Here is a 25658-nt window from a genome sequence, read left to right on the forward strand (position 1 = left end):
GGAAACATTTGGCTCCGATGAATATGGTCATATTCTGCGCAAACACTCTCTCACATGCTCTTCTGTGCTCTCTGACACACACACACACACACACATACAGGCACATTCAATCCTGTCATGAATTCATAAAATATTAACTCTTGTTAGTACATTCAATAAATAATGCAACTCCTCAAAATCAGGCTGCTTCACTTAGTCTCATCACAAAGTGAGTTAGTAAATTTAGTTGTTGTTTTTGTTAGATTATTAGTTTATTAGTGGGTTAGTTTGTTAGTTTGCAGAGAGCTGTTGAGACGCTCTTCGGGTTAGTAACTGTTCACTTCAGGTGATGTTAGTAGCTGAGCTCAGTCATCAGGATTCGTGATGTTTCTAGCCGTACGGCTCACTGAACTTACTCATGATGACACTATAGAGGATATTTAGGATAAAGGTTTCCATGCAATGCGATTTAAGGACCATCACTGGTGCTCATATAGATCTGATCTGTTCAAAGAAATTAAGAAGGAGACAACAGGACTGAAAGTGTTTCAGTCAGGGAGAACAGAGATGTTAGTAAGAGAGACAGGCGGGTCTTTACACCCTCGCCATTGTTAGTATCAACACCAGAAGGAGTTAGTAGTGGAGCTGAGGTTAGCTTGGCTTGTGTGTGTGCCACTGCACAACAAGCCAGGCACTCACCTGCACAGGTTGACCACACAGCGCACAGACACAGACACAAAGCTGCTCTCCGAATATTTGAATTCAGCCTTCGGCGAGTGAATAAACTGTAAAGATCACGTGGAATCAGATGAGAGTGAGCTTCTGTTAGGTGCGTGGTCAACCCATCTTTACACCAGCAGCTGCGTCTGCTCCTCTTTGGTGGTTAATAACATTTCCCTTCCCATGTCCTGAAACCCTTCTTGACGAGCCCACTTTTTTATTTTAGATTTTTCTTTGTTATTAATAATTAATCTGAAGGTGGCCATCGGTAGAAGGATTGCAGGGTCATGAGAGAGGAGTGTGTAAAGCAGAGGGTTAGTCAGTGGGTTAGAGAGGAACCAGGCCAGCCATCAGCATTCAGAGGACAGGTTAGTAATCATCATTAGCACACATTAGTACTGTTAGATATTAGTGAGATACTGTTAGTAGTACGATCCAGACCTGGGTAAAAAGCTATTTGCACGTAATTATTAGCATTTGATGTCATTTGCTTAAGTATCAGATGACGAGGCTGCGAGCAACCGAGCAGTGTAATTAATGCCAGCAGGCGCCGTTTAGAAAACTACACACCATTAATTTCCAGCAGCATTCTTGTGATTATCTAAATCACAATCGCCCAACTGGTTCTTCAATGAGGTCGTAACAAATGCTAAGAATCATATGTAAATACTTTTGTTACATCCAGTGGCATTTTAAACATTTTTTTTAAAGAAGGTTTTCGGCTATGGGGAAATCAGATAAGCAGTTTATAGATCCAGGCCCTGTACAAATATCAGACAGACAAATACACATGCACAGTTACGTGGATGAACTCACACACAAACCTGATTAGAGCACATGCATACACACAAGTGCACTCACACAGACACACTAACACACCCACACTGACAGTTAAAAAAAACTTCTGTATAAAGTAACTCAAATTAAGAGGATTCAAGACAAACAAAGACATACTCTGTAAATCGAACTTTGAAAAAATGTGTGGAAACCATCCTCACACACTTAGAATACCATAAATGTATAACAATGTATTCTGGTCCTGGCACAGATACATTCTTGCTTTGTTGAGAAATGAACACACAAGGAAACCCTGTTGTTAAAAGTGTCTCCTACATGGGCGAGAAGTGACTACAGCGTTAGACAGAGTAACCAAGGTAACAGCGGGAAGAGGTCACCGCACACGGCAGCTGAAGAAAGCGAGCGTGACGCGTTCGATGGCTGCAGTGTCAGTGGTTTTGATCAGCCAAAAGTGAGAGCGGGGGCGGATGAAGCTGTATTTGGTATTACTCACAGCAGGGGATGAGGGTAGGGGGGGCGGAGAAATACAGACGTTTGAGGGGTGACAAAAAAACAACCTCAACGCTCCAGCGAAAACTTTTTCATTTGAAATACATTCCTGTTTAATCTGATCGTGCTCACACTGACTCTACTAAGGAGCGACGGGTTTTTTAACTCTTCAAAGCTGCGTTCACTGACGCACAAAGACAGCAGAGATCATCTGTCAGTGGGGGGGGAACACTCCAACATGGATCCTCTCCGTCTGAAGGTGCAGAAGAGCAGTGGTGGCATCATGCATCGATCCCTGTGGGGGAAATTACATTTAACAACAGTTACAATGGAATAAAGAAGGAAGAAAGTGAACAATGATGAGCTTCACATTCCTGTTGACTACTCCTACAAGACATGCTTTTAAAGACATATTTCTCTTGCAGTCTAACAAATATGCAAACACTTTTTTTTAACAGGATAATCCTGCATAATGTCGAATAAACGAATCTGAAAAGTAGATTATGCTAATCTGATGTGGTCACGGTCTACTCTTTTAGGTTGGTTTATCTCCCCTCTGAACCATAATCCTGGAAAGGAGAGTGGCATATAGCAGAAAATATGGCAGCAATTTAACACATAACTAATCTCTCATGTTCCATCTGTTCCCCATTTATCTGCACTCTCAGCCAGCACAGGGGCTTAACACACGTATATATACACAGGAAGGGACACACAGTATATGTGGGCAAAGCAAAGATAAGATTCCATAGAAATGGGCTCTGCGGTTTATATTCATCCAAAACCCTTATATAACAAGTCACGCTGTAAAGTGAACATGAGGGAAATAAAAGTCAGGGTGGTGTAAATATACCCGGAGATCATTTACCAGTCTTTTTGGTTTGGAGCACAGCGGAAGGGGGGTGGTGCAATGTCGCCAGGTTTACAATGAGGTCCAGGGCGAGCCCAGATCTGCTCTTTCTCCAGTGTAACTGGAGAGGAACACACAACACAAAGCAGCAGAAAAGTGGGACGCAACCCAACTGGCTTCCCATGTCACCCCAGGGAATGGCTCTTCTCTCATTTCTCCTTTTTATTTAGAGACAACAGGGAGGAAACACACCCAATGCTAAAAGATGGATCACTTGAAACAGGCTTAATTGATGTCATTTATCTTCCTGACTTGACAGAGTTGCCATTAAATTCTCCTGTGAATGTGCCTGTGATTAACTTCTGTCATGATGTGAATAAAGATAATCCAGCCAATACACATAACCTGTCATGCTGTTGGTTCCCATGTGGATCCTCCTGGCGTCCTGAAAGGTGACCTGTCAGCAGCTCCAAAGATAAGTACAGCGTCGTGTCCCTGCAGCAGTGTCCACAAGGTTACCTAAATAGATACAAGCATAAAGAATCAATGTATAAAACATATGTAGCTGATCATAGACATCTGTAGTGTAGCTTCTATGCTTTTACATCACATTTGTTGCTATGTTTTGACCCACATTGCCTTATATTGACCCAGAAACTAAATAATTATATATTTTCACATAAGATAAGAACTTTAGACTATATTTATAAGGTACAACAATAGGCTACAGCAGCTATGCTATATATGCTATAACTGTCTATCTGATGAAAGCCCAGCATGTATTGGCTATATGCTGTAGCCTACGACTGCCTACAGCAGCAAGATTAAGCAGATCGTATAGCTAAACATGGCATGATTCTACCAGAGATTGTTTTTCCATAAATAAACATAATTTGATATTCATAAACCCCCCAAGGGTGTCACTTTGAGGCAAGACATTCTCCTAACACCAGGCCCTCTGCTGCAGGATGGTAAATGAGTGAATGTTTATCCAATCAGGGGACTGAAATCCCCCAATGTGCTATAGGTTGATATTAAGCACAGTAAAAATGAATGTGAACGTAAAAGAAGAAGAGAATAAAATGAACTACGGGATTATTTTCATTATCCTACCTGATTCCCCCATTCATCACGCACCTGTCCTGCAGCATCGCGGTGAAAAAGAAACCTTTTCCTTCTCTTCTTCTTTTTTCCATCCTGGCAAAAAAAAGCAGTGTTGCAAGCAAACACACGCAAAATCTGTGAGTGTGTGAGTGTGTGTGTGTGTGTGTGTGTGTGTGTGTGTGTGTGTGTGTGTGTGTGTGTGTGTGTGTGTGTGTGTGTGTGTGTGTGTGTGCAGTGAGAGGCGGCTCTCCGCAGACACACACTAACATGTTCCGCGGCCGAGCGTCGTCTATCTGGCTGTGGAGCCGCCAGCAGCAGATGTGGGAGTGCCAACAGCAGCTGCGCACTGACTGACGGGATGGTCCAGTCCTGGGTAAACAGGGACAAGTGGAGACGGAAAACCCCCGAGACAAAGGAAATGGATGGAAGGTGTTGGAGAGCGAGAGGGGGGAGGGAGGGAGGGAGGGAGAGAGAGACGTCCTCCACCACGGAGAGAGAGAGAGAGAGCACAGGACTGAATGAGCCGGTGCTCTCTCGCTCTCCAGCTGCTGCCTCCACCGCCACAGGTTCTACTCTCTTTTGTATGCGAGCCCTTCATCCACCATCTGTGTTTCCAGGGCAACAGAGCAGCGACCGCCTGCAGCCACCAACACCAGCAGCACCCACCTCCAACCAAACTACACCCTGTGCTGCTGCTGCTGCTGCTGCACTTCTACTGAGGCACACTGTGACATAACTCCTTTTAACTTCATGATCCACTGGTTTCTGCCCACACACTCTCACACACACTCTCACACACACACACACACACACACACACACACACACACACACACACACACATCGGTTTACTGTGTGGTTCATATTTAATGACTGGTTCATTGGGACTTAATGAGGCTCCTCATATTGTAAGTGAAGTGTTGTCTAGAGCAGAGGTCTTCAACAGGGGGTCCGCGGCCCCTAGGGGGTCCGCGGAGGTACTGCAGGGGGTCCGCGAAATCTTTGGTTGATTAGACAATTTTTTAAATTTTTTATAATTTTTTTTTTTTTTTTCACAAATTTAATTGTCTTTCAATACACATTAACATGCATCCAACATATTGTGAGGCTGATTTGACCCTCTGCCGGACAACCTCCATCCATCCAAGATTAGATAAATTGTGTGCTACCCATCAGGGTCCGACATCTCACTAATGTGGGAGTATGTGTGCCATCCACAGATGAGGATTCACTGTCTCTTATACATGTATGTTTAAAATAAAAACATGAATCTGTGAATTACTTTAATAGCTCAGTGTTGTATGCAAGACGTACAGTGGGTACGGGAAGTATTCAGACCCCTATAAATATTTCACTCTTTGTTTCATTGCAGCAATTTGCAAAAATCAAAAATGTTCATTTTATTTCTCATTAATGTACACTCAGCACCCCATCTTGACAGAAAAAAACAGAAATGTAGAAATTTTTGCAACTTTATTAAAAAAGAAAAACTGAAATATCACATGGTCATAAGTATTCAGACCTTTTGCTGTGACACTCATATTTAACTCACATTCTGTCCATTTCTTCTGATCCTCCTTGAGATGGTTCTACACCTTCATTGGAGTCCAGCTGTGTTTAATTAAACTGATTGGACTCGATTAGGAAAGGCACACACCTGTCTATATAAGATCATACAGCTCACAGTGCATGTCAGAGCAAATGAGAATCATGAGGTCGAAGGAACTGCCCCAAGAGCTCAGAGACAGAATTGTGGCAAGGCACAGATCTGGCCAAGGTTACAAAATAATTTCTGCAGCACTCAAGGTTCCTAAGAGCACAGTGGCCTCCATAATCTTTAAATGGAAGAAGTTTGGGACGACCAGAACTCTTCCTAGACCTGGCCGTCCAGCCAAACTGAGCAATCGTGGGAGAAGAGCCTTGGTGAGTGAGGTAAAGAAGAACCCAAAGATCACTGTGGCTGAGCTCCAGAGATGCAGTAGGGAGATTGGAGAAAGTTCCACAAAGTCAACTATCACTGCAGCCCTCCACCAGTCCCTGTTTATAAATGGCAGTGGCATGGCCACCCTATACCTTGCACATGTTTAAATTAAAAACATGAATATATGAACCCGTGTAATATTTGAATAGCTTAGTATTGAATGTACAATATCAGGGTAGTTATGTTGAACATGGCACTAGGTCCAGTTTAATATAAAACACAATATATAATAATTATTATAATAATAATAATTTATGCAATATATATAGTAGGGGGTCCCTGCTCCATCTCTCCACCTGTTTGGGGGTCCTTGGCCTGAAAAACGTTGAAGACCTCTGGTCTAGAGGCTTTTAATAATACTAGTAATAATAACAATAATCATAATCACAATAAGGAGAAAAGGAAGAAGTAATTTGTGTTGAGATTTAAAGAACTATGCAAATGCTTCACACACGATTTATTGAATTTTCTGGTATATATATTAAAAGTTTTTAAATTTATAATATTTTCAATTCTACATTTAATCAAAAGGATTTACAAGAGCTTGCAGGTTTGTGTGGTGTTCTTTGGCCAAAGGGTGGTGCTAGAGGAAAGGACATTAAAGTGAAGGATTTGGGGATATCTTGTGTATGAGTAAATCATGATGCTGTGCTGTTATCATATGTGGAATATCAGAACAATGGAATGAACTAAACAAATAAACTGTAAGACAGTTGTGGCCCACATCAAATTCGTGAGAGGAAAACTGAGCTCTGAAATAATTAAATATTTTTGAAGAACTAATGTCAATGTACAACTGAATTAAACAAGTTTGTGATGCACAATGACAAGTGTTATGGACGTTTTCTGGAAGCTGGTGAAAAGAGAACTCAGGCAGCAGCTGATACTTTTGAAACCAGAAGGTGGGACAAAATGCAAACGCTACGTGAGTAACATGCTGTCACCCCCCAAGTCTGAAGATGTCTTCCACAGCCTCTTCAAATATCTCCCTCTACTTGCATCCCCCATTCCAACTGCACATCAATGTATGGCTAGAATTGTTGTCACTCTTTATGTTACATGTACTGTAGGTGTTCACATCCTATTGGATAGTTAAAGCTAAAATGTGCATTCCTGAATCACATTGTGTCCTTACGTCTTGCCACTGGTGAAATACCCAAAAGAGTTTAAGTTGGTGAGAGTTGAAGTTGGTGCCTCTCTGTCTGGGACATCTGAGTTAGATATGAAAGTCCCTCAACGTAGACCCTACAATGTACTGTTGGTTGCTCCTTTATCTATAACCTAACCTTTGATACTGCTTCGAGAGAGAATGGAGTATCTGTGGAATTTGGACAGGCACTATTCTCCTGTACAAATATAATGTGTAATATACAATATACCTTATATATTGGCATATAAAGTAATGTGTGAGGCTGGTCAAAAATTCCTCAAGAACACAGCATCATATACTGTTGACTACATGCCATCCTACTTCGGAAACACAACATCCAAAAGCAGGCTGCAAAACGCTGCACCATGGACTGTACCTACAACAAAAACCTTATGTCAATGGACTTGGAAGTGGATGCAAGAGTCTGGTAAAGATATGTCATTTAGTTTTAGTAACAGACTGTCTAATGGAAAATTCCACTGATCAATGTCTTACTACTGTCATGTTTTCTGTGCACTTAGCTGATGCAACCTCAAAGTTCCATCTCCTGTTGACCTTTATCTGTGCAACTGTATGCTGGGTTTGATTCCTCTTTCTGTGAAAGTGACTCTGTGGTTAGGATGTCAGATTTACCCACATCTCCTGAAATGATGAGTCGCTTTATTTTCTCTAAAGGCTCAACAGCAACAGTAAAGGAACATTTCACAAAATCTCTCCTGTGCAAGGTTAAATTTGAAGAATATCCCATAAGGTTTGAATATGATTTTCTGTTGTCACGTTTATGAATCTCTGCTTTTTCCCGATGATTCTCTGAATGCGTCCAATATTGTTTGGCTGTAGACTTATCCAATGTTTGTTTATTTGCACGACGGGGAAGAACACAACTGCGTTGCTGAACTTCAAGTCCAGTGCTCACCACGACCTGACCTTTCTTACAAATCTCTTTCTCACACTGACTTGACTCTGTATGTAGATGGGTCCTCCTCACGTGACCCTGTCTCTGGTACTGACTGTGTTTGTTTTTCTGTTTGTTCAGATAACGATGTTTTCCTCTCGAGTTCTCTTTCTCATCACCTCTCAGCCCAGACAGCACGGCAGTATGCAATTGGCTACTGGTAAAACACTCACAGTCTAAACTGATCCCAGATATGCATCTGGTGTAACTCATGATTTTGACGCCCTTGGGCAAAACAGAAACTTCCTCTTTCAAACAACAGGCTGTCAAACTCACATCTGACATGTCACTTCCTCTTTTTCATACACAGACAGTATCCATCACTTCTGATATGTCCTCCTCTCTCTCTGTAGTACAGTCCTTTGTTACTCTTCCTGAGATCTCCCTATGGAAGACCTGATGTTCCAAACTGGTGTGTGGTATGGTCCTGACAACAAACCCTGTTTGCCAAAACATTTCTTCCCTCATTATGCTAAGTTAGCTGACGGTAAAGATCAGACATCTAAAATGGGGATGATCACGGAACATTGGTTTACGAAAGGTTTCTCCACCTTATCTCATAAATACTGTCAGGCGTGCTTTATCTGCGCCACACACAATGTTTGCAGACCAGTGGCTGTAACCAGCCAGGCAGCACACCCACCGCCTGTACGACCTTTTGAACATCTGATAATGGACGTCATAGAGCTATCACCATCAGAAGGTAAATCTCATTGCTTAGTGATGGTCCACATGTGGTCAAAATGGGTTGAAGCCTTTCCTGCCTCAAAACAAACTGCAAGTGTGGTCACCAGGCCAGTGGTGGAGCTAGGGAACGAGAGAATGGCACACTCAAAACTAAGCTTGTAAAGTGCTGTGCAGACACAGGTCTCACATGGACAAAGCTCCTGCCTCTGGTGCTGATGTACCTGAGGATGAGAAAACGAACCAGGTCTAATCCCTCACCTTATGAGATTCTCTTTGCATTGTTGTCCCTATTGTATGTTCTAGAACCTCTCCATGGTGGATGTTAACGCTCTACGTACACAAAGTGCATGGGTTGAAGACTCGTCAATATTCTTCAATGTTTTGATGTTTATTATTGATGTTTGTTGTTTCTTGACTATATTCTTGATATCATATTTAATTTAAAAACCTTCCTTTTTAACTTCTCGTGGTTGCACTCTGAGCCATGTTGCTGACTGTGTAACCCTCTGCAGAGCCAATAATTAAACCTCTAAGACAAATCCAGTCTGAGAAAGTCATTATTTCAAATATCATGATACATTTCCATGAAAAAATCTATTCTCTTCACAGATCAAAGTGCATGAATCTGTGAACACTCTGATTCAGTTGAAATGCTGTACAGGGATCTTTATTAAATGTCCACAGAGTGACTTGGGAAGCCACTGTCTATCAGTTAGATACAACCAAAAACACAATAGGGAAAGACTTAGTGGCTTTGATCAATATATCAATAAGTATTGGAAGTATTAAGCCAGACGATCAGGTAGGCTTAATTTAATTGTATGTCACCTTTGTTCTTTCTTCTTCTTCTTACAAGTCAGAGAATATAATGCTGCGTGAGGCAGTCAGAGGGAAACTAATGTTTCCATTATGGGTTTGGTACTAGATGTTGACGTGTTCTTTACTTCCTCAGAAGAGATGACATGGGCTGACATTCAACCTCTGTATCAAAGGTAGCTTCCAATCTTCAAAGCCCATCTTTTACAAATGACCAATAATGTCAGCAGGTCAGCTGGTGACGTTCCACCTTCCGTGAGCCAAGTGGACAGAAGAGAATCAGGAAATTCTTTTGAAAAGGGTATTTAAAAGCTTGTTTGGAGGAAAAGAGCATGATACAGGCCAAGTGTAGTGGAGTTTTTGGCTGCCGGATGTCAATGGTTGTTCTTTATCATTATTGAGATCCCATTATTTAAATATGTGTGTATTTTTTGGTAGAATATTAGCATAGTTTTTAATCATAGCTTGGCACAGCATCAATAAAAATCAGTCATACTGAACATCTCAAATGTAACTAGGTCAATGTATGAATCACTAATGTCTTTTTGTTTATGATTAAAATAAAAAATGTAAACTCCTCCAGCAGGGGGCGACAACGTGTGCGCATACACAAGGTTTGTCCGTCCTGACTTGCCCTACCACTGCCAGGCCGTGCCGCGCAGTTTCACCGTCTCGTCGGTGGATCTACAGACCGTCTACAGACCGTGTGGGTGGATCCCATGCGGTGGATCCGTGTGTATGAGTCCGTCTGGTCCTGCAGGTCTGTCCGGCCTGTGTCAGGTCACCGAGCACCTCTACCTCAGTAATGGCCGAGCGGCCCGGGACGCCGCTCAGGTCAGTCACTGCAAGATCTCCTGTATCATCAGTGTGACGGAGACGAGGTGGAGCTGCCCTCCCGCCGCCGGGGTGGAGCACATCCACATCCCGCTGTCCGACTCCCCGGGCTCCCCGCTCATCGACCACTTCGACCGGGTGTCGGACATCATCCAGCGGACCGCGGAGGGCGGAGGCCGCACGCTGGTGCACTGTAACGCGGGAGTGAGCCGCTCCTCCGCGCTGTGCATCGCCTTCCTCATGCGGCACGGCGGCCTCTCTCTCCTGGAGGCCCACGGCACCGTGAGGACCTCCCGGCCCATGGTGCGGCCCAACGTGGGCTTCTGGAAGCAGCTCATCCGCTACGAGATGGTGCTGCGCGGGTGCAACTCCGTCCGAATGGTGCCCTCGTCCATCGGGGAGATACCAGACATTTACGAGGAAGAGTCCAGGAATATGACGGCACTGTGAGGACCTATTGTGTGTTTGTAAAAATCTGTACATATACTGTGTGTGGGTGTGTGTGCTTGTGTTTGTGTGTGGAAAAAAAACACCGCACATAAACAATGTTTTACAACTTTCAGAATGATGTTCTATTAAAACCAACACATACTCGTAAAAAGACCAGTGGTTTCTTGCCTCTTGCTTTTTGACCCCTGGAAAGTAATTGGGGACACTTAGTACATTTTGGATGTCTGAGTTTTCAGTTCGCAGAGAATTCCCTTCTAAAGGATTCTTAATTAATTCAATTTGAGGACCAAAGAAAGAACATTATTTAATGTTTAATACTTAACTATTTAATAATAGAAATAATGTATACATCTTTGAAAAGTTTCATGTTATTTACTGCTGGACGAAAATGTACAAAAAAGTTAGCAACATAAATAGATCGTAAGTCAACACTGATAATTATGAATTCTTTTAGGTTTAAAAACAGATTTTTGCTCCTGAGTGAAAGTTGTGGTTTTAAACAGCAAAACATTCTACAAATCTGAAATAGATCATTACAACATGTTGTGCACAATGAATAAGCAATAAATCTTTATACTATGAGCTTAAGTACAATTTATTGTGATAATTATCTTTTTATTTCCCATCCCTGGTGAAATGTTTCTTCTTTCCGACCCAATCAACCATCTCACAGCCTCTTTTTTCTTGATAACCTGTGGATGACCAATTGTACTTTTATACCATAAATCTAAATGATTGTAATATTTTTCCATATACACAGGGATGTTGGCTTGTACTGGATACCTTTATACGTCATTGTATTGGTACATATATTCAAATAAATATCTTAAAACATAAAGTCAGAACGTGAATTAGTAAAGCAGCTTTGAAGGCAGTTCAGGAATACAACTCATCTGAGACCAGAAAGTACAAATAGCATTTATTTTAGAGGCAATAGTCTTTTAAGTTGGATGAGTAATGCAAAATTTTCGAACAAAATGAAATAAACATTATGCTTAAGCTATTTAGCTGTATAAGGTCATTAAACATTTTAGGTTTTGGCCAAACTGTAACGACCAATGACTATTCAAACTACAGCTTTGCAGATTTCACAATAAAAATATATTTCTGGGACATACTTTGATTCTGCTAAGATAAAACTGACAACGTTTCCTTTCAACACAGCAGCCCTTCCATAGATTATGACCCAGTAAAAAAAAACACAGCATTAAATTATGAAACAGGCACATTACAAAAGTCACACACTGATTCACATGAAATAATAATTTGGCACAAGTCAGCATTAAACATCGACACACACATCTAATCAAGAGGAGAGTTTAAATATAATGCATTAGTGGTCAATCTATTTATCCCCAGAGACCCTTTTCTGTCCAAAGTGCACAACCGACAAAACAATGCAGCTGTTTGACAGTTTCCTCTTCCAGTTCACCGTTTTGATTAAAACCCACCACCCTGACAGCAATTAAAACTTAAGTTCCTTCCCTGCATTTAAATCCACCGGCTCAACATTTTTGGAATTTTGCTTGAAGATTGAGACGAGAACATTGATACCACTCATGCCTGTTCACTAAAGATGAAGCTCCAACTAGCAGAGGGCTAGCTTACCTTAGCACAAATCCCCCTACTTCTCAATTGGTCTTGACACAAAGAACCTTGTAAAACTGCAACACTTAAAACATAAGTTTTGGTTTGGAGTAAACAAAATAAAAATACCAAATGTGCTGGAGGGTACATTTTGTTACCTTCTCTCACAGAAAAGCTTTATTAGAGCTATATTTACCAAGAAGCTGTGAGAGAGGTGTTGATCCTTTCATCCCACCTTCAGCAAAAAAGAAAACCAGCATTTTTTAAAAGATAAACAATTTTTTCTATCTTTATCTGTCAGCATGTTTGCAAATCAGCCTTTAAGAAGCTGAAGTGGAAGAAACCTGCAAGCATCTGAAAATAAAGGTTGCTTTTACATTCAACTGGCCAACACCATGAGCTGAAATCCCGTTGTGGTACTTCTGTACATCTAAAGTGAACCTCAATACATTTAATCTAAAACATCTGCACAGGAAGTTTACACACCTGATGCTTTCAAAGATTCAAATGGCTTATTTACGTACACAGTGCAATCACTAATGTACTATACAAAGAAGGCTGGATTCCAAACAGCTCATTTTTTATCTGCTACAGAAATAACCTGAGTCGGGTCAAATTATATGATTGCCTCAAACGTGGAATAGCGACGCAAGTGCAAAAAGAACATGCTTTTTCTCTCTTTTTAAACCTTCATTGCATTTCACTAAGTCCCTCAATAAGGCAACAATGTAATCTGCATAGTCATGCAATAAGCATCTAAAAAAAAAAAGTACAAAATAGAGCAATTAACACAACGTGAAATCAACGTGGAGAACACCCGAGAAAATATCTAACGCCGATGTCCACTCGCCCACTTCTCACAAAACCCATAGTGCAAACAGCTGCTCCAGGTTACAGCTTCGTAAGAATGACTTCAGGTCACAGCTGAAAGAGAATGCAGAAAATTAAAAGTAAAGTAAATCACAACTTTGTTGATGACAGTAGATTAGAAAGGTAGAGTGAAAAGTGTGGGGAGGGTAAATCATCAACTTACCTCCTGTTCCAGCTTGTGGTATTCTGTTGAATTATGTCGACGCGTGGATCTGGATTTCTTTCCCTCCAGAAGAAAGGCGATAATCTAAAAAATAGAGAAAGAAAAAGAATTGCTTCAATATTGTCTGTTTTCAATTTGCTAGCCTAGTCTTCAAAGAAAATGTGAAAAAAAAAAAAATATATATATATATATCAATTTATATATATGCATTTATCTGAGACTATCATTGCTATATTACAAATGCCAGATTTTTTAAAGTTTCTGTGTATCATGTAAAATGGAGTATTTAGCAAATGATGACATCACAGCGTACTTCCTGTATGCCCATTGTTTCTTAGTGTAATGAGCATGAATCAGAAACGACAATATATACCGTTTTTTCCGTCTGTTTAGTTGACACAACTGGGGTCTAATTACAGTTTATTATAGTTTTCAGCTTAATAAATCATTACGGCACCACATTACCAGGATCGCAAGTATATGCCTTGACTTATTCTACTTGGACCACAATGTTTTTCCTTCTCTGGGATTTGACGGATCGTGGATATAGACTTTATCGCCACCTATTGAGCCGGTTTGATTGTTTGTGTTCTCGTCTGCACAAGATATATGTAAATATCTTTAGAAGATATTTGTCAAATGAAGATTGAATGGACAGTGATTTTTTTTTTTTTTTAAAACAAAAGGGGAAAATATCCATTAAAAAAAATAAAGGCAACCTGCTTCACAGGATATTTAGCATTCATAAAATTAGACACTACCATGAGTTAAAATGATTTCCATTACATATGGTGGATACCGGAGTGAAAATAGAACAAAGATCCGTGACAGAAATAGCGATCAAATGTTTGAGTTTCATTCTTCTACATCTAGTGATTTTGAAAAAACAATACACAGACAACAAGGGTTGACCCAAATTAGTTTTAGTAACTTCAAAGTGGTCTGAGTGGGAACCAAACATGTAGTGGAAAAGTACCTTGCGCTTGTTGTGGTAAGTGATGTAGAGCACTGCCACCAGTACAGCTGTACAGACAAGGTAGGCAAAGAAATGACTGCTCTCTGTCTCCTCCCCCATTCCAGGTAAATTATGCTGAGGTATATCTTTAGTTTTTCCATTATTTCCATCTACTTCTCCGTCTGGACTTTGCTTCTTGGTCTCATCTTTTGTTTTTTTCTCAGTTTCTTCTCCTGGATTTGTCTCAGCTGCTTTTACTTCTGGTTTTTCCTCAGTTTCTTCTCCTGGATTTTTCTCAGCTGCTTTTACTTCTGTTTTTTCCTCAGTTTCTTCTCCTGGATTTCTCTCAGCTGCTTTTACTTCTGGTTTTTCCTTAGTTTCTTTTCCTGGATTTCTCTCAGCTGCTTTTACTTCTGGTTTTTCCTCAGTTTCTTCTCCTGGATTTTTCTCTGCTGCTTTTACTTCTGTTTTTTTCTCAGTTTCTTCTCCTGGATTTCTCTCAGCTGCTTTTACTTCTGGTTTTTCCTCAGTTTCTTCTCCTGGATTTCTCTCAGCTGCTTTTACTTCTTGTTTTTTCTCAGTTTCTTCTCCTGGATTTTTCTCAGCTGCTTTTACTTCTGTTTTTTTCTCAGTTTCTTCTCCTGGATTTTTCTCAGCTGCTTTTACTTCTGGTTTTTTCTCAGTTTCTTCTCCTGGATTTTTGTCAGTTGCTTTTACTTCTGTTTTTTTATCAGTTCCTTCTCCTGCTTTTCTCTCAGCTGCTTTTACTTCTGTTTTTTTATCAGTTCCTTCTCCTGCTTTTCTCTCAGCTGCTTTTACTTCTGTTTTTTTCTCAGTTGACACTTCCTTCTTGACATCCTTTTTTGGCTCTCCAATCTCGTTGTGGTTTGTCAAAACAGGCACCTTCTCCTGAACCGCTTTCAATGCGTCTTTGCTATCCTGACTTGGTGTCGTTGTCGCAGACAGTTTTGTCTTGGTTTCCTCATCTGGTATTTTGGCCTGGGCCTGACTGTTTTCAGACTTCTCTTCAGGTTTCCCCGTCTTGGCTAGATTGCCGGTGCTGTGCGCCTGATCAAGAGGGCTTTGTCCTATTTTGTTTGAAGGTGGATCCACCTCTTTTGGTGCTGGAGCCGCTGTAAGTACATCAAAGAAGATGTTAACATTTACATTAGAACACGGAACAAAACTAAAACAACTGACTATAAAGTCATCTGATAATAAAAGCAATGCTGCCATTTTCTGTTTGCTTGCCTTTCACTACTAAACCTATTTTCCAACTGTAATCTTTTGAATATTTGTCCCATCTTGTCATTAATGTCCTCAGTTGTCTTGTACTGGTTAGTTTCCCCATTTTATCAAATTATTTTGGATTATTAGATTATCTGACTGGATATATGCAGTAATAAGCATAACATGATGGCAATGACATCAGTGCAAAGGAGTCAACCTCTGCACGCTACAAAAAACATGGAAATATGACAACTCCATACAGGCTCCATAGGAACGAGGAGTCACTAAATGGCATGAAGAGTATGAAAATGATTTGAATTATATGAGTCGGCCTTTGTGATCACAAGATTTATTACACAGACCTGTGGAGATTTTGAACCATCCCGTTGGACGCCACTATCATAAAGCCCTCCAGCACTGCTCCACAGACTTGAAGGTATAACATTAAGATGCACTGATGCTGTTCTGGCAGCATGGGGTTCCCAGCACTTTATTAAGACAATTGTGTGTTGTTCCTTTAATTTGTCACCAATTTATGTAGTTTGTATACAGGATAATTGAGTGCAAATTACATTATTAAAAATTATTGTAGATTCATTATCATTATTTTGGCCATCTGTGATAATTCATTTTTAAAAAGACAGGTGAATAGAGGAGAGAGATGTTTGAAAAGGACAAAAAGTAAAACAAAAAGGTAGACGTGAAAGGAGCGTATTGCATTCTCGGCTGCTTTGTGACAATCGCATGCACGATGAGGGCAGAGCGGGACAGCAGACATTTTGATAAAACTGAGCTTTGAAAATGTAATAAATGTATGGCAGTGTACTGTATTGGATTGCACAAGAGTGTACATCAGTGGTCGCCGACCCGCCGATCGGGATCCCCCAACTCTCTGGACTCACACGAGCTGTGTCTGCTACTGGCGGTGCCGCGGTGGAGTTGCAGGTTTATCTCCTGCATTTCTTTAAAGAACCAGTTGGTTAATGTGCTTAAGTAAATGTCAAGACGAAGGTGCGCATCTTTAGGTCTGTCGAAAACAAACAAAGCCCCTTTGGAACAAATAGGTGGATTCAGAAGGTGAAACGCTGGAGTGCTTTCACTTTGAAACGGGTTCGGGAAGCGATGCAAATGTGTTTGTGTCATAGAGAGATACACATTGTGGTTCACAGCAGAATAAACTGAGAAAATGATCTTTCACCTGAATGGTTTTAACACTTTCTGTATTCCTTTTCAAAATAAAAGCACTCCAGCGTTTCTGTTGATGGAATGATTCCCTTGTTTAAAAAAGGGGTTATTATTGTACTGTGTAGTACTGGTATTTATTTGAGTACAAGGGACTTCTTTCAAACAGGGCAATAATCATATTTGTGGCTTTATTCAAATCAGCCTATATGTAAAAACATTGTGCTGCTGTAGCAGTTCCTCTGCAGAACATGATGTGGAACTGAGAAGCTACATATTTTGCATTGTAAATATGAATTTATATTAAATTGAATATTGTGCATTGAATAGGAAAAGTTGCACATCTTCCCTTCTTTGTGTATATCTATTTCTTGTACTTTCAGTCTTTCACAGAAATTGCAAAAAGTAATAAGTATGACCCTTCTTCGTGCATTTTTGGAAGATATCAACCAAATCACGACTGTCTGCTGTCCTGGCTCCTAAATGGTGGAATGAGCTCTAACAACAACATCAGGACAGCAGAAAGTCTATACATCTTCCACCGCAAACTAAAAACACACCTCTTCTGTCTATACCTTGAATAAAAGTTTAAAGTACCAATCTAGAAGTACTTAAATGGCAGTTACTTACAGTACTTTGTAGCTCGTTTTCTGGGTTTGTACCCTCATTGTTGAATGCACTTATTGTAAGTAGCTTTGGATAAAAGTGTCAGCTAAATGAAATATAATGTAATCTAAGATCCAGGCTTAAGTTTGGAATTAAAAAGTGATCTTGGGCTCGAAAAGGCTGGTGACCACTGGTGTAGATGTACCCTGAATACGACAGTGTGGGTCTACCCATGTAACACACTTAATCGTTTACCCAAGGTTCATACACCACTGATCAAACATTGGATAGTAACCAGGCAAATCACAGAAGTGTCCTGTGAAAATTTGTCAGGAAAAGCTCATTGTCAACTGAGGTGCGTACATGCATTATTCACCATCTTATGGCCACATCTTGGTGAGGGTCAAATTCTAGCTTTAGAGGATTCATTATTTAAACATACGTTGTCCCAACACTGCCTGATGCACATATCCTCACATACAATTAGGTTCAGCCTAATTATCACAAATAAATCACTCCAATTAAAAAGTAAGGCCGGGTAGATTTCACAATAAGAGTCCTATCATTAATATCATTAAGCTGAGGTGTAATTAATAGGAACTTGGAGGTGACAGGTTTTAAGAAGAATGTATGTTGAACAATAGAAGTAAGACTGTGGTTGGCAGTTTGATTCCCTGGCCCTCAAACTAGAAATTATTTTAATAATAGCATGTTTTACTGTGTGGGTAGTTCTATTTACTGTTGTATTTTTAGTTTTGTAACAGGAAATAAAAGCGTTTGCTGTTTAAACAGAGAGTGACAGGGACCTCCTGGTGTTTCCATTCAGGCTGGCCTCCGCCTCTGTGGTAAGTTTCACCTGACAGCGTCTGCGTAGTGTCAGGATGCTGCTGTCCGACATTAGCTTCATTAGCTAACGTGGGTGATTAGACCAACATTTCTCTGACATTGAGTCTGAAGGAGGAAGAAAAGCGAACGAATCCCAACTCCACTCACCTGAGAACGAGCAGAAACACAGAGAAATCGTGAGGAGCAGGAAAAGCGTCTTCATCGTGTCACCAGAGATAACACACACCGTCCAGTGTGTCCCAGTGTGTGTCCGCTTCGAGCTCCACACGTCACAATCCGCGTTGACAAATCCGGCTCGACAGGTTGAAGGATTTGACAACTCAAATCTTGTTCCTGCTTCCGGGTACAAGCCAGCCCGCTCTTCTTCTGCTGCTCAAAACACGAACGTGAGGCTCTGCTGCCACCTGCAGGCGGAGTGGAGCCATAACAAGAACCACTGTATTACAAGGCACAGCATGGAGTCACAAAATACAAATACTGACGGACCAGAGCACATAGTGAAAACTTCATCTAAATCGAATTTAGTTTTAAAACGAGGCTTACCTCCTTTTGGCAGTAGGTGGTGCTATCACTATACTAGACTAATAGATCTGTTCAGGTCTTTTCTCTCTTCAGATCGTATTCTAACATCACTGACACTGTGACATTAAAGCAAACTGACAACAAAGAATTATTTTATTTAATTAATCCTTTCAAGTGTTCTTTTATGTATACAGCTCATTTGAGCTGTATATTGTAAAGCAGCCAAGAGAAGTTCATCAAAGTTTAAAACATGTCACTTCCTGTAGCCACCAGGTGGCGCTGTAATGATGAGTCAATATTGATTTGGATCTGATCAGGGCGGGATTGTGAATGTGTGAATGAGGTTTGAGGGTGAAAGAACAATGCACAAACGAGTTATAATAAATCCCTCTTTTTTGGCGAATCATCAAAATGTCACGCCACGCCATGGTCACACGGTGTGATGAAATCATATATACCGAGGTAGTTTATATCTCAATCTTGTTAAGATGACATTTACAGAAGTTGAAGTTGATCTAAATGAAAGCCCAAGGACAAGTTCATCACAGTTATCAATGGTTATTTAGGAGATTGATGTTTATTAGTGGGTGTAATTTAGAGAAGATTGATTGAGATATGCACTCTCTCTACTAAGTACTTCTAGTTTGCCACTAAATTAAGCTTATTTTTCTTCTTTCCATCAACCTTCAATAGCAAATGTTCCAATGCTGCCTCACACAACACACACGGATGATCACCATTCTTTCCTCCCTCTCTTTAAAACGGATTTCATTCAAAGTTCAAATTTACTATTAAAAGAACTGCATCTGAAACCAACAAAAACAAGTCACAGTTTCAGTTTCAGGTTTCAGGTACCAACATTGACTTTCACAATCACCTTCTCTCCCAGCCACTGCCCCTTAACCTGAAACCCCAGATCCACAAGTTTGGCGACAAGAAATCTTCTTATACTTCAGGTTCTCCTGGAACAAGCCACACATCTGGCAGCTGTCGCCACGTGATGGTGTTTAATTCTTCTAACAGAGACGATGTGAAGTCCCTCTTGCTGCACAAAGCCTGCACATAGTAAAACATAGTAAAAATGCATGTGTGCACAATCCGACCCACTCGACTTATTTATGTCTGTGAATCCAGCTGAACGACATCATCACCACATTATTTATATTAATTTGAATGGCATATGTTGAAACAAAGGGAGAATAAATATTTAGATTCAGATATACTAAAGTTCCTTCTGTATGTGAGGCTGACATCCTCCTATTGTTTACACCCCCATTGTACACAGCTTAAATGGACTTGTAGAGCTAAAAAGGGAAATTATGTATTATTGTAATCTGTTATAAAAAAATAAAAAAAAATTCTCCCATCAGAACATTAACATTTGTGGTGGGGCTGCCACCCTCTGGTTAGATGCTGACACGACTGGGGTATTTCCTCCAGAAGAGATGAGTGTGTCAGTGTTTGACCTTATCAGCAGATGGCAGTGTTGATATGCAGTGTAAATTTTAAAAAAACAAACCCTGAGAGATAACTCTATCTACATGTGGTTGTGGGACTGTAAAATATCACATTTTTGTTGTGCAAAAATAACCAATAAAGTAAAAATAATTAAATTCAAATTCAATGAACTTTGTAGCTGAGCACCAGTTGCTGTTACAACATTGTAGGAATCACAGTTGAGCCTCTGCTGCAGCTTTGGAGAGGTGAGATAATGATCCAAATGTTAATTGTAGGTGTTTTACATCTCAGCTGGGTGTGGGGGACCTGTGGGTCCATGTAATGAATATGTCTTAATTGTTGCAGCCTCTTTGACATTTGAAAAGTCCAATGATCCCTCTCATTCTTGACACACATTTGCATTTCCATCTTTAAGGTCAAATGGGTATGAATAAAACATTAAGGAGGTTCTTAAGCTCACAGCCAGCAATACCTGGCTCCACAAAGGCACCAGCTGAGTCTTCCTAAGCTCTGTGAATGTTACAGAAACAATCAATTAATAACACTTTGGGAAACCACACGTGAAGCAAACACAGCATCCTGTTATTAACGGGAATATAAGGTCAGGGAGTCGGCGGTCACAATAGTGTCAAGATGTGTTATTGTGTGGATTGAGGTCTCATGATGCTGATGCAATTGTCTTTCTTCTTTTTTTGTGAAATGACAGTTCTTGTTGCAATATTACGTGAACTATAACATGGTTAACCTGGAATAAATTCACAGATCAAAAGAAGGCCCCAAAAAAAAGAACCTTGGCAAGAGATTGGAAGAATTTAATGAGCAAAAATTAACATGTATTAAATCTGACCTCGTGCTTACATGGCAGATGTTGAGTGGATGTGAACCAGATCTGTTATTATCAGAGATAAACAGCGGCATGTTACATTCTGAGTGGATCATGGGGGCTTACAGAAAACACATCTTATATTCAATTTCAAAAATATGAATGTGTATTAGAAATCCTATTTGTTTATCTGCTATGTAAAGGGTTTCTGCAGGTTTCAACAATTACAATTTTTTAACCTTTTAAGATCACAATGAATGAAATTTAGGATTTATGTCAAGCACAATATGAAAGAATATCAGTATCCCAGAATTACTTACAGTACCCGAAATTTAAATAAAGTTTAAGCAAAATGGAATTTTTGAATATGGGCTTTACTAATCAAATTAGATTTCTTTTCATTTGAAGGAGCCTCGTGGGGAATAAGCCTTTTATTACAGCGAGCTAATCTGTGCATCAATGAGAAACAATTCAACAGTACAAACTAATAATGTAAAAACTTTAACTGCGATGGAAGTAGCCTAAAATGAACTAATTAATATTTACAAAATTAAGAAACATACCTAAATGTATTCAAGACTTTTCATGGCCTAAAATTCAGATGATTCATTTCAGACTTTTTAAAACCTGTTAAGAGCCCACAGTACTCAAATCCCCTTAAATTTCAGATGTGAGTTATCAGTTCCCTGTTGGTCTTGTTTGTAGGTTTATTACAGTTACTATATGCTAATATCTGTATCATTGAGATAGAAATACAACACACAAGGACAAAACAAACATGCTGCCAAAACATTTCTCTTAGAAAAAACTAAATATCTTTTTACAGTCCAACGGAAGTAGTGCTCAACAAACGTTGACATAATTAAAACCTAAAGTTTATTTAAGACCTAGAGCGTATTGTCTTTCACATATTCAAGATTTTTTTAGGGCCTAGAATTCAGGTAAATTAGTTTGAGACTTTTAAAGACCTTTTAAGAGCCTGCAGAAACCCTGTTTGTAACCTAAATGTCAGTTATCAGTTCCCTGTTGGTCTTGTAGATTAATGACAGCATGCTACTATCTGTTATTGTCCAGAAAGAAATACAACACAGGAAGACATTACAAACCATGCATGCTGCCAAAAGATTTCTCTAAAAAAAAAAAAATTCGGGTTATGTGGGTAATGACCATTGACATAACTAATATAATACCTAATTGTATTTAAGAGCTAGTGCATAATATTTGTACATATTTAAGACTTTTTAAGATCTAAAACTGATATGCAACCCATTTTTTACGAAGATTTTAAAATTGTAATAATCCTGTTTTAGCAGATTCCCTTCAATAAATAAATAAATGTTTAAAAGGAAAGAAAAACAGGCAGAAGTATAGAGATATGTTTACCAGAAAAATACCTGCAAATCACACTACACATTGGAAATCATTCCCTTGGACACTCTGAGTTTGATAATAAGGCTACTGTCTTGAACATTGCACGAGATGTTTGGCCCTGAGGAGACAGATTTGCCGGCTGTTTTGACAACTCATTACCTGTAATTTCCCTGACAGACTGGTGAAGTGGCTGCGAGTACAGGCAGCCGTGGCACTGTGTGATTTCTGCTCAGAATGATGTAAGATAGAGCAGCAAACAAGCAAAGACTTATTACGGCTAACGATGGCTTAAAACAGAGCGGGGGGGCGACTTGACAGTTTGTTGCCACGGCTGGAAACACATCCTCAGTCCACCTGTTTTTTTTTATTGAACGCTGTCTATAACTAGGAGTACGTTTCTCCCTTACAGACAATTATCGTTGCACGGATGATAAGTAAAAATAGCATGGATACATGTGTTTGACTCTTATAGATCTGCAATGTCAAGATCTTTTATGAAGCATCTGATTGCTGAAAATCAATTAAAGCATCGGTGCATTATATCTGCTGGTGCCGTCTACTATCTGGAAATGCATCTTTTTAATGGTGCAATGTATACCATGTGCCAGTGGGCTCAACCAGGCCAGTACCCCAGATCCACCGCCCCCCTCCCTCTCTGACATAATTGGTCCATCCCTGGCACTACTCCTCATCTCCAAGGCCACCAAAAACTGTAACCTACCTTGTGTATTTTTTCGCTAATTGAAATGCCTAATGAGGTCCCAGGGGCTCCATCCCATTACCTCTGAGTTAATTAAAGCCTAAGCAGCATGCCAAACGGTGAATAAAGATGCAGTGAAAAGTGCAAAAAGGAACAGGGAGCCCGGGCGGGGGATCACAGCGCCGGGACGGAGCTGACCTGCTGTTTTGTCATTGTTTTTGCCGGACACTGTATTCCAAGAAGGAGCAGTCGTCTATTATTTTTTTATTTGTATTTATTTTTGGGGCTTGGATGTTTTTTTGCTGGGCTGGTTCAGGGACTCATTTTCCAGTGTTGTTGGCCTAATTCTGCTTTATTAAACATTTAACCACCGTCAGTGAGGTTTGAAGACGTTCCCTGTTCAGAACTAACACATCACACAAGTCTAAAAAATGACAGGTGTGTTATGGACTTTCATTGTGGCTGTAATAACATAACGCTGCTCATTAAATCTTTATTCCCAACACCTACACAAAGTCAGTGATCGACTTCTTATGCACAGTGGTCCCTATTATGAGAATATTAACCCATAACACATTACCTCATTAAAGACGTCTCTCCTTATTAAATGACAAGAAAACTGTGTGAATGCACGTGAAAAGACAAGGCGAGGCATTTATTTTTTTACGAAACAATTTCAAATGTTTATTTAACATGTCAAAGAAGGGGCACACGCTCGTGAATTGAAAAGGGGGGGGGGGCTGCAATTATTGGCCAGTACTATGACTTAAACTTAATACTAACATTAATCAGGTTTTGGCTAAAAAGAAAACATTTTTTTGTTCCTTTTTGTTTTTATAAAGAAACTTTATGTACATTGGTTCTTTTATACAAGAGGTTCATTGGATAAATGCATCAAAAAAAAAGAAACCAGTTCTGCAGTAAACTTTACAAAAAATACACTTTGTTTCATTGAGAGATGTAGAAAAGGAGGCAGTCAAATATTGACCAATAACATTTCTTCCTTTTCATCATTTAGAAAAAAAGTTGTTCTAATATCTATTTTAAAGAAAAGCAATATACAGCACAATAAATGGGAGAGAAATTGCCTTTGCGGATTTATTCAGTTGGTTTGGTTACCAAGGACAGGGGCTGCGACTGGAACAGGGCATGATGGGAGTGAAGGGCTGCCTGATGGAAAGGGGAAGGTGGGGAGAGCATGGAGTGGTGCAGGGAGGAGAAGGGGATTGGCCGAGAAAGGATGGGTGTAGTCGAATGGCTACCTGAACCATGATGGATGGAAATGGCGGGTTGAGATGAGCAGGAAGAAGAGGAGGAGGAAGAAGAAGATGTGGATCCAGAGGCCTTGCCGACTAGGGAGAAGTGGTGGTGGTGCATGCGTCCTTCTGGTTTGGTGGTGAGCGAGAGCGGCTGCGCCTGCTCGGCGGAGTGAGTGGCGGCGGGCGCGGCGGGGGAGGCCAAGGCCGCAGAGGGAGTGGCTGGTGAGTCCAACATGCTGCCGTGGGACGACGCCGGGCTGTCACACATCTTCTCCGAGGGCAGGTACTGCACACACTGCTTCTTGCTTCTTATGGAGAAGTCTGGGAGGAAAACAAAGGAGAAGCGAAGAGGCTGAATTATGGATTGGCTGCTGGCTGTGAATCTGGTTCAAGTCCCTGAATACTGCCGGCGACAGCAGTGAAGGAGTGACAGTGACGATAATGGCGCTGAAAGTTCTGATGTGTTCAAATAGACTTGACAACACGTCACAATCGGGACAGTGAAACGGGATGTTCAACATATTTAGATGGTGTACGACTTATGAACATGACACACTACAAATGTGTACTTCAGCCCACATTTGAATGTTATTCTGAAGGAATTGCAGTTGTCATTAAGTTGCACAACAGCCGACATACCTGCCACTATTAGCACTGAACCTCATAAGCTGCTTGTCAAAGCACAGAAGCAGGGAAAGAAGTTAGTGAGTGTTAGTGAAGAAAAGACTCCGTGCAGAAAAGAGGCAGATAAAAATAACAGGAAAAACATGCAGTGTCCCAGGTTGCCCTAAAGCTTCACAAGAAAAATAAACCTCTCACTGTTACAGTTGTTCTTTCATACACAAGTATGTTAGGAGAAAAAAAACAAATAATCGCTTACAGGAAGTTAGGGCCTCTTACCTTCTGGTTTTGAGTCTGGTTTATTGTCTCTCTTCCTCTTTTTCCTCTTTCCCTGCGCAGATAAAACAACGTTATTTTTCATAGTGAAACTAAACCACCTCAGCGAGGCAAAAAAGGGTGGTTACTCAAATTATGCATTTTATATTTGACTGAAACAAGTAAAAAAAAATAACAATATTTTTTCTCTGTGTATAAATTTAGGAGTTGAAGTTGGACGTGTGTCACTCACATAGTTATCCCGTGCTGACCATCCTGGATAGAGCTGGGAGTGGAGTTGTCTCTCCTTTCTGGCCAGCTCGTAATATTTGGCTTGTTCCTCTCTCGACAGGGAATGCCACTGTGAACGGAGACAAAATATTTCAAAGAACTGCCAC

At 40.4% G+C, this 25658-nt stretch overlaps 3 protein-coding genes across 4 annotated transcripts in view; 1 reads left to right on the plus strand and 2 right to left on the minus strand.

Annotated features, from left to right (window-relative positions):
* Positions 1-10177: 10177 nt before the first annotated feature.
* LOC133001411 (dual specificity protein phosphatase 18-like) lies at positions 10178-11093 on the plus strand. The gene has a single exon (XM_061070980.1). The coding sequence runs from the start codon at positions 10267-10269 to the stop codon at positions 10810-10812; it is 546 nt and encodes a 181-aa protein (XP_060926963.1). The 5' UTR covers positions 10178-10266; the 3' UTR covers positions 10813-11093.
* A 613-nt stretch (positions 11094-11706) lies between these two features.
* tgoln2 (trans-golgi network protein 2) lies at positions 11707-18600 on the minus strand. Its single transcript, XM_061070979.1, has 4 exons — positions 18399-18600; positions 14409-15520; positions 13433-13516; positions 11707-13323 (listed from the first exon to the last, which is right to left on the minus strand). Exons 1-4 carry the CDS (start codon positions 18451-18453, stop codon positions 13318-13320), a joined length of 1257 nt encoding a protein of 418 aa, XP_060926962.1. The 5' UTR covers positions 18454-18600; the 3' UTR covers positions 11707-13317.
* A 5227-nt stretch (positions 18601-23827) lies between these two features.
* Positions 23828-25658, minus strand: part of tcf7l1b (transcription factor 7 like 1b) — a 33040-nt gene continuing 31209 nt past the window's right edge. For both annotated transcript variants that reach the window (XM_061071461.1, XM_061071459.1), the window contains exons 10-12: positions 25514-25621; positions 25285-25336; positions 23828-24705 (exon numbers count right to left, since the gene is read on the minus strand). In XM_061071461.1, coding sequence (XP_060927444.1) covers positions 24224-24705; positions 25285-25336; positions 25514-25621 — 642 coding nt within the window. In that variant the 3' untranslated portion in view covers positions 23828-24223. The remainder of the gene's footprint in view (positions 24706-25284; positions 25337-25513; positions 25622-25658) is intronic.

Source organism: Limanda limanda, chromosome 5, assembly GCF_963576545.1.
Source record: "Limanda limanda chromosome 5, fLimLim1.1, whole genome shotgun sequence".
NCBI lineage: Eukaryota > Metazoa > Chordata > Actinopteri > Pleuronectiformes > Pleuronectidae > Limanda > Limanda limanda.

Bases quoted from the DNA above. Each gene is read 5' to 3' on its own strand.
- LOC133001411 (XM_061070980.1), top strand. From the start codon at position 10,267: ATGAGTCCGTCTGGTCCTGCAGGTCTGTCCGGCCTGTGTCAGGTCACC.
- tgoln2 (XM_061070979.1), bottom strand. From the start codon at position 18,453: ATGAAGACGCTTTTCCTGCTCCTCACGATTTCTCTGTGTTTCTGCTCG. The intron at 15,521-18,398 runs GTGAGTGGAGTT...ATGTACTTACAG, and splicing joins GTGTTTCTGCTCGTTCTCAG to CGGCTCCAGCACCAAAAGAG. The intron at 13,517-14,408 runs GTACTTTTCCAC...TCTATTTTTTAG, and splicing joins CTTACCACAACAAGCGCAAG to ATTATCGCCTTTCTTCTGGA.